The sequence below is a fragment of the Malania oleifera genome, chromosome 12 (assembly GCF_029873635.1).
Source record: "Malania oleifera isolate guangnan ecotype guangnan chromosome 12, ASM2987363v1, whole genome shotgun sequence".
NCBI lineage: Eukaryota > Viridiplantae > Streptophyta > Magnoliopsida > Santalales > Ximeniaceae > Malania > Malania oleifera.
In genome coordinates, this window is record NC_080428.1 from 52329241 (window position 1) to 52338100 (window position 8860).

Consider the following 8860-nt stretch of genomic DNA (forward strand, 5'->3'; position numbering starts at 1 on the left):
ATGCTCGGAACTCAGTGAAAACATACGAGGACTCAGTAAAGACACCGAGACTCGGTAAAAACAACCAGACTCGGTAAAAATACCATGACTCGGTAAAAACACCGTGACTCAATTGAAACTCCGAGACTTATTGAAGACAAAACGGGACTTGGTAAACATACCGGGACTCAATTGAAACTCCGAGACTCCTGGAAGACAAAACAGGACTCAGTAGACACAACGAGACTCATTTGAAAATCTGAGACTCTTGGAAGACAACACAGGACTCAGTAGACACACCGTTACTCAATTAAAAATTCGAAACTCCTGGAAGACAACACAGGACTCAGTAGACACACCGGAACTCAATTGAAACTCCGAGACTCATGGAAGACAAACCGGGACTTGGTAAAAAAAACAATGAGACTCCAAAAACAAATCGGGACTCGGCAAAAATATAGGGACTTGTTGAAAACAAATCGAGATTCAATTGGATCTCTCAAAAGGGTCTTCCAATTTCCGGGGCCTGAAGTCAACTTTATGTGCCGGGTCTTCTCAGAGTAGCTTGGTTAAAATTGGGGTGTCGACACTAACTATAATTGTAAGGTAATTAGAGCTAAAATCAATATTTTGACAAAAACGCTAAGAATTTAGTAGTTAAAAGGACATTTAAGTTGAAAAACAACTAACACAAAAACTCATTGCAAAATTATTTAAAAGAAACCCCTAATAAGACATTCAACGTCCATAGGATGGAACCTAAACTCCCAACCCCTAAAAGAAAGTAACATTTATTAAAAGCTTAAAAGCTTATTTCACATTGGATAAGACAAAGACCTAAGAAATAGCAAATTTAATGACAAAACTTACAATTATCCCTAAAAGAAACTTCCCATAAATGACGAGAGGCAATCGCGTTCAATCATTTCTAGCCATCATAAGACAACCCTAAATCTATGTTTGCGGAGGCTTGAATTTGAATTTATATTAAATTGAATAAGAGGTAATATAAAAATATATTAAAATTTATCCATACTTAAATCCAAATCCAAGATTTGAAAATTCATGCTCCAAAAGCAGTGTATATTCATGGTAAAGTAGGATTAATGTTTCAGTTAATTCGACCTTGTCAATTTGACAACAATTTAATTTTAAGTCAAATCACTAAGTAATAATTTAGTTTAATTTGGATTGATTTGGCTATCAGGTGATTGGGTTAGCCTGATAGCTTGATTTTTTTTTTCTTGAAGAAGAAATTGTTACACATTTAGTACACGAGAATGAAATGAGATCAAGAGAATTGGAATCAAATTTATTTCTTGATTTCGTCATGTTTTCCATTTGAAATTTTCATTACATTCCTTTCCTACCCTTTCCATGTGCAGACCAAACATAACATTATGAAAGAAATATGTGAGATTAAAAAATTGCAAAGCATAGTAAGAGATGTCACTTTGAAAACACTAGTGTGAATTATCATTATTCAAGCTAAATATATATTGGATTTCTATTAAGAAGAAACAAATGATAGTATCAACTAGCTTATATATTTTGATGCCCATGTTATTCTTTTTTACATTTCTATCATTTACATTTCAATTTGGGTTTGGTTCATTGCACATTCAATCCGTAAACTAACCTATACTTAGTTTGAAATTAATTTTTGGATCGGGTTGGTTCAGTTTGGGTGGGTCTTTAAACAGCCTTATGGAGCCCATGTGAAGAAGGACCAAGACACAGCTCGTTAACTACTCATTCAAAGCTCATTTTTCAAGTGAGATACTGATGAAAACCACTTCATCCGAGAAATTTAGGTATTGTTTGAAATACACCCACAGAGACATATATAGGAATGTTAGCAGGGCACAATGGCGTGGTCGTGCAGCAGATCCAAAAATTGGATCTGCCCAATAGGGATTCACGAGTTTGCATGAACTGCAAATATGTAATTCTGAAACTTCAAAATTAAATTCCACATTTCAACAAAGCATTACAAGTTGATACGGACAAAGTATTCCAATATGCAATGGAGTCGACTCCATTTTAGAACCAATGTATGTTGCTCGGGCGCATACAACAGCTCCATGTAAATCAAGATAATGTACATATGGCCAAAATACTGTTCATTGTAATTGTTTCCAAAATTTAAAGGACACTTCCAAGGCAAGGAAAGTACAATGCAGCAACAGGATTGATGAAGGTCCCAGGCAAGTTAAGCAACGTAGTTGCTTCTATTATTTCCACTTCTCGTGCATGCTCTCCAATCTACCAGTTCTCTGGTGGTTCGAAACTGCAAAGCTTTATTGAGGATTTGGTGGGCGACTGTTAGCTGAAGAGACTCGGGATCCCCACTCTAGCAGCTCTTTGCTGGTGTCATCCTTATGCACCAAAATTTCTATGAAACATAATGAATCCTTATGCGGTCCTGTTGCCGTTGCAATAGCGTCAGTCAGCTCATCCTCAGTATGCACCTGAAAATTTATCCAACTAAATCCATCAATCCACTCTTGCGAGGAATTGAGCAAATCATTATTGACACAGAAATTGCATTACTTAGGGGAAATCCTAGGATGGAGAACTGCTACACGGTGTTCATATTAGAGCACTAGTTCATTTTATACCAAGCTCTTCTTTTGCTGTCCAATATTTGACTCTTGCTTGAGATTGTCTACTAGGGATGCAGTTATTGACATCAGACATCCCATACCACTGTCAACTTTGGGACTCAGTAATTATTTGGTTTCATTAATTAAAATCCAAAACTTCAGAGTAGGAGAGTTCAGGAGAAAAAAAAATTAGAAAGAGGGATGGAATTGGGTTGAGTTGGGATATGGGACACTTATCAATTGAATCAGAAATTTTTTTATATTTTTGTTAAAGAATTATGCAATGTTTGAAATTTAAGAAAGAATACAAGAATCATGGATCATTGGACTATGAGATAAAATGTAGGTAATTATGATTAAATTAAAACATACAATTCAATTATAAGATTAATATTCAAAGAATTTTTTCAAAGACTGATCAAATATTGACGCTAATGTACCAACTGTAGACTAAGAACAATAGGCTAAGAAGGCTAAGTAGATTACTCTTGCTGCTTGTATTTCCAGACTATATTATAAGATTTTAGAGATTTGTTTTAATAATGCAAACCTTGGTAGTCCAGCATTTTCCTTCACCATTGTGGATAGCATCGACAAGACCAGTGTAGTCCCAGTTCTTAATCACATTGTAGGGGCCATCATGGATCTCTACTTCAATCGTATACCCTCCATTGTTGATGAGAAATATAATATTCCTTTGTCCACTTTTGATCATTGTTGAAATGTCCTGAGCTGTTACCTGAATAATGGGCAGGGTGTCCACCCCAGACAAGAATAAAATAGACAACAGAAAAGTTCTACTTTTATAGTAATTCCCAGATTTTGCTTTCACAAATCATGAGAGCGCATTAAATTGGCATTCAAGAGTCATAATTCTGTCTAGACAAAAGAATAATAATTTGGTCCCAAAAGGTTGGCCACGTGGCCATTTTTTATGGTTACCATGCTTATAACAGCCACTATAACCCTTACTTGATGTTTGTAATGCTTATAATTCATCTGCCCTAACAGCCTTTCTTTTGCTAAGAAGGGTTATTTCAGAATTTCTAAAATCAAATAGGCATCATATTGCAATGTGTAACAATGATTGTGTTTATTATTTGCCATTACAATCATTGTGCTTATTATTTACTATTATTATCTTAAATTCATTTTGAAACATCAATATTGTAGCTTTAAAAGCTTAATGGAAGGGCAAAGCAATAGCCATTTCATTTTCAAGTAAGAAGAAAGAAAAAGTTGGAGAAGGCATTATCAGACAAGTCAATGCGGTTCACATAGAATGTGTTTAGATATTTCCTAATTTATTTTGAAGCTCAGGTGGGCTTTATCTAAACTCACACACTGCATTTGGGAGGATGGAGTTGGAACCTCAGTTTTAAAATCGTGTGGAATTTAATAAAATTCTGTACAGTTTGTATTGCATTTAACATTTTGTTCAAGTTCAGTTCACATAATCCCAAATTCAATTCTCCCAAAAATGGCATTAGGGAATTCATCCAAATCTAGTCTTCTTCATACATCTCTGAATAAAATAGCCCACAGCTATGCCTTAATTATTAGAAAAATAACAGCCAAAAACTAATGCTTTTCTAACATTCTATTCCTATTTAGTGTGGTTCTGAGAAGCTAACTGTTAATCCTTGGATTATGAAAATCTTCTGTTATAAAATAAAAACATATCACCCATCTATTGTGCAAGAAGAAGGAAGCCTAATATCTGAGACCCACACAGGTCATGAGCCGAGCTTGTTCAGGGCATTATGCTTGCCTATGATTGCTTGTCTCGTGCATTTGGGATGAGTTTCCATCTTGTAAATACAAGTATAGGGTTATTTTTCAAAGATAGTTTTTCCCTACGCTGAAAAGGGGAATATGACTCTTCGGTCATATCGATGTTTCCTAGTACTAAAGTGAGAATAATATAGAAAGCTCTTTAGGAGAGAGTGAGCATTCATCAACTTGTAAAACTCACTAGCTATTGTCAATGTGTTTAACCTACTTGCCTCTCTCGCTGGACACACATTGTAAACGAAGTGTTGATAATGAATTACGTTGCTTCAATATTTACTGCTCAAGTGTGATTGCTTTCATAAGTTGTTTATTGTTTCTACTTATATTTTCTTGAATGACAATGAAAATGTTTTGTTGGTGAATTGTGGTAAACGTTAGGCTGACTAGTTAAAGAAGAGTGCTTTAACTAGCGCCGCAGAGTCTTTTCACAAAAGTGTGAAATATTTAGCCCGTGACACTATGCAATGAAATTTATGTTTCGGATGGTACAAACTTTACTTCCACTTGAAATTATGACCCACTGACCTGGAAACTCCCATCACCAATGAAAGCAATCACTCGCTTATCAGGAACAGCTTGAGCATACCCAAGGGTTGCACCGACAGACCACCCAATAGATCCATACTGCATCTGGAATTCATACCTGGATAAAGGACACAAGAGGTCACTTAATGGCCATGCAGAAGATGAATCTTGTACTTAAAATATTGTTGTATTTGACAATAATTTCAGCTTACCCACAATCCTTGGGGAGGCGAAGCTTCTGACAGTTGAACCATGAGTCTCCTGTCTCTGCAATTACTGCAGTCTCTCCACCTAGCATCTCCTGTTTAAAAAATTCGGATTTTATACAATGCAAGAAAATGGCAATGCATGAAATGCAACTGCACACAGAAAAAACACACGCAATCTAAATATGAAAAAAATAAAAATAAACGAAAAATAAATATCTAGATCATGTTCTTATGCCTTGCCTGAATGTGCTTGAAAAGGACATTGACTCTGAGAGGTTCGTCTTTTTCACATTTTAGAGGGATGCCATGAGGAACAAAGATACGTTGGTAATTCTCCACAGCAGTGACGTTCCTTTTCAGCTTCTTGGCCAATGCACTTAAAAAGTCAGCCGCGAAAACCCAGCCAAAGCAAGGACCATTGCCAATGGTTACACCATTGGGCTCCACCATGATTGCCTTTTCCTTCTTAATCAGCAAAGAGTACCCAACAGAGCTGTAATCATTGAATATTGGACCAACGAAAACATAGGCATCAGCAGACTCCACTATCTCCCCACAGAAGCTGGTGCTCACAGCACCCCAATATGTCCCGATGAAGTGTGGATGGTGCTCTGGTACTAGACCTTTGCCTGAGGGCATAACAGCTATTGGATACCCACAAGCATCTGCAAGATCCACAAACGCCTGCTGTGCCTTTGCCACCCTTAGCTTGGGCCCTCCCACAAGGACAGGTTTCACAGATTTATTTAGAAACTCAGCAGCCGCTTCCACCGCAGCTTCTAAACCTAGTTGATTGCTTACCCTGCATCAAAAGCAAAGTGCATCACATCTCTGGTTTGTTGGAATTATGGCACCCCAATCAATAGTGGTTTTGTTGGATCAACGATATAGTAAAAAGAAAGGAAAAGAAAATAAGAAAGAACAATTTGTAGTGTACTTTATCTCTATCAATTTCCTATCCTTTTCTTTACATTTTCCAAGTTGCAAACAAAAGGGAAAAATTGTAGGAAAACAAGGTAGGGAGAATATGAATAAAAGCATTTTACAGGGGCAGTGCGACTGCTGATATCATGAAAATAATATTTATATAAATTTAATTCATTTTGAAAAAAAATCAAAATTTGCAATATTAGGGGAGATTTCAAAAAAGTTATCATTTCAAATATAGATTTTATAAATGGTGACGGAAGAATGGGCAAAATCATATGGTACAACCAACAAATTCAATTCTCGTTACAATGTTTCCTCTTGTAAAAAGTGAAATTCATTGAGTATAATCTCAAAAGCTTCAAAAAAAAGGAAAAAAAAGAAAAAGCAAAGGAAAAGGAAACATATTCAAGAGTGCTGCGACATATAGTAAGTTATCTGAACAAATCAAACTAAATAAACAAAACCAGCAACCAAAAAACCACCGACCTAGCAAAACAGCATCACCAATAAAACACATGAACGCGAGTAGATAAACCGGTGAATGAAAAACTAAAAACCTTCTGAGACTTTTAAAAAGAAAAAAAAAAAGTTAATTCAAGTAATCACCTACAATAGAGGAAACGGAAAACAACAATAATTTGGAATCTCGCACAATAGTCATCCAATTTCAAAAGCAAGCAATTATAAATTACAGCTTATTCGTGATTTGTTTCTTGCCTCCTATTCTTCTGTGCATATTCTTCTCACACTGTTACACTGGAAACTAATTATGAATTGCAAACAATAGTTACAGAAAATGTAATATCCAGTGCACGAGGCTCCAATGCCACGCACATTGTGAAGGTAAGATATATATAGTCTAACATTCTAACCTCCACAATGTCAAAGATTATTTTCGTAATTCAAATGTGTAACATTCATTTTTCCGTGATTCTTCCCGTACAACCATTAACAAATTAAAATTTTTTAATCATAAAAGATAAAATGGTTTAATTACAACATAGGTTTAACTCAACACAAAGCTTTATAAAACACAAAATAGATACTTGCAACTCACGCTGGATCACCAAAGAAATAGCTAATTATAAGAGCGGGAAAATGCATACTTTGGTGCGAGGAAGAATGGCACCGGCTCCCTTCTGAAGGTTGGGTGGGGAATCCCAGACAAATTACAGCTTATACTGATATAAGCCGGCTTGCATTCTTTCAAAGCAGTAGAAATTGCGGTGTCGATCAGCTCGTGCGCGTCCTCCAAATTGTTCACCACCACCTGTCAAAATCAGCATTGAACCAAAACAACCACACCCTTCAAAAACACTCCTCTTGATTTCAAAAAAACACTAAAATCAGCTCAATATTTTGCTTCTGAAAGCATCGCCTACCTGGGCACAGGTGACGGTCTGGAAGCAGCGAAGCTCCTGGCTAAAATCCGGCAACCCGATCGTGTGATGGAGGATCCGATTAGTACCATAGTCGTTGGAATTGGGTCCGCCCACTATACAGATCACGGGCAAATTCTCGCTGAAAGCCCCGGCAATGGCGTTCAGGACGCTGAGCCCACCGACGGTGAATGTGACCACGCAAGCCCCCACGCCTCGGGCGCGTGCGTACCCGTCGGCGGCGTAGCCGGCGTTGAGCTCATTGCAGCAGCCGATCAGGTTCAGCTCCGGCTCGGCAATCAGGTGGTCCAGCAGCGTCAGATTGAAGTCGCCGGGGACCGAGAACACGTCCCTGACGCCTATCTGGACCAGCCGGCGAGCGAGGTGGCGACCAAGAGTGCCGCTGAAGCTCCCGGCGGGGACCGGCTGCACCACCGTGGTGGGGTGGGCGGTGGCGCCAATTTGGTTTCCAGCCTCCATTTTTGGGGTTTTGCGAAGGGTTTTAGAGAAGAAGAAGAAAAAGATGATTATACTAACAATCAACTGTTAACTCGAGGGTCTAATCGCATTTCCTGGTGAGGACCGTGATTTGATCTACGGGTTAATATAGGCATGGCTTCTGTGAAAACAATAGGAAAAGGGTATTGGGTTTGCAAATCCATGGGCGGCGGCAGGAATTGGTGTTTATTATTGAAAAGCTAATTTTCAAAGAAGAAAGGCAACGGATGACGACTGGCAAGAGGAATTGGAATTTGGTAAATGGTAATCGATGGAATACTGTTTTGAAAAACCAGGATTGGTTATGGGATTAGGGTGATGGGTTCTGGAACGAAGTTTTGGTTTTGTTGATTATTCTATCGGGTTTCTTGATGCTTGAGATCTTGGACTCTTGTGAAGATCAACGGGTACACAGGACAACCCTTTGAAATGGTTTTTATTGATTAAGAAAAATAAAATAAAATTGGGGGTTGTAAAGACAAAATGACTTGCGGGATTTTTAAAAATCTCCCATAACTCCTCTCCTCACATTTTAAAATTTTATAACCTTTTCGGACATTTGATTTTGAAATACCAACACACTTTCAAAAAATTTGTCTTTTTAAGGAGAATGTTTGTACAAATATCAAGAGTTTTTTCCCATATTATTATTAAAAATAAATAAAATATTAAATAATACTCTGATTAGGAAAAAATTTCCCAAACTAATGCTCACGTAATCTCGCAGCTTGATGCTGCGAGATTTAAACTGATAGGCCGCTAGGAAGGAGACGCGTGGCACGAAAGAGAGCAAATCTCGCAACTTGAAGCTGCGAGATTTAAAGTGAACGGCCAACAGGAAGTTGACGCGTGGCTGGATTTTGAGATTTAAACAAATCTCGCAGGTTAGTCCTGCGAGATTTGCATGGGACTGCCCTGAGCCTTCCTCCTCTGCCGGCCG

The 8860-nt window shown here is 37.8% G+C and overlaps 1 protein-coding gene across 1 annotated transcript; it reads right to left on the bottom strand.

Annotated features, from left to right (window-relative positions):
* Window positions 1-1925: 1925 nt before the first annotated feature.
* Window positions 1926-8326, bottom strand: LOC131145126 (pyruvate decarboxylase 1-like). The gene is made up of 7 exons (XM_058094217.1): window positions 7426-8326; window positions 7150-7313; window positions 5354-5915; window positions 5117-5205; window positions 4905-5022; window positions 3136-3324; window positions 1926-2450 (listed from the first exon to the last, which is right to left on the bottom strand). Exons 1-7 carry the CDS (start codon window positions 7900-7902, stop codon window positions 2280-2282), a joined length of 1770 nt encoding a protein of 589 aa, XP_057950200.1. The 5' UTR covers window positions 7903-8326; the 3' UTR covers window positions 1926-2279.
* Window positions 8327-8860: the final 534 nt, after the last annotated feature.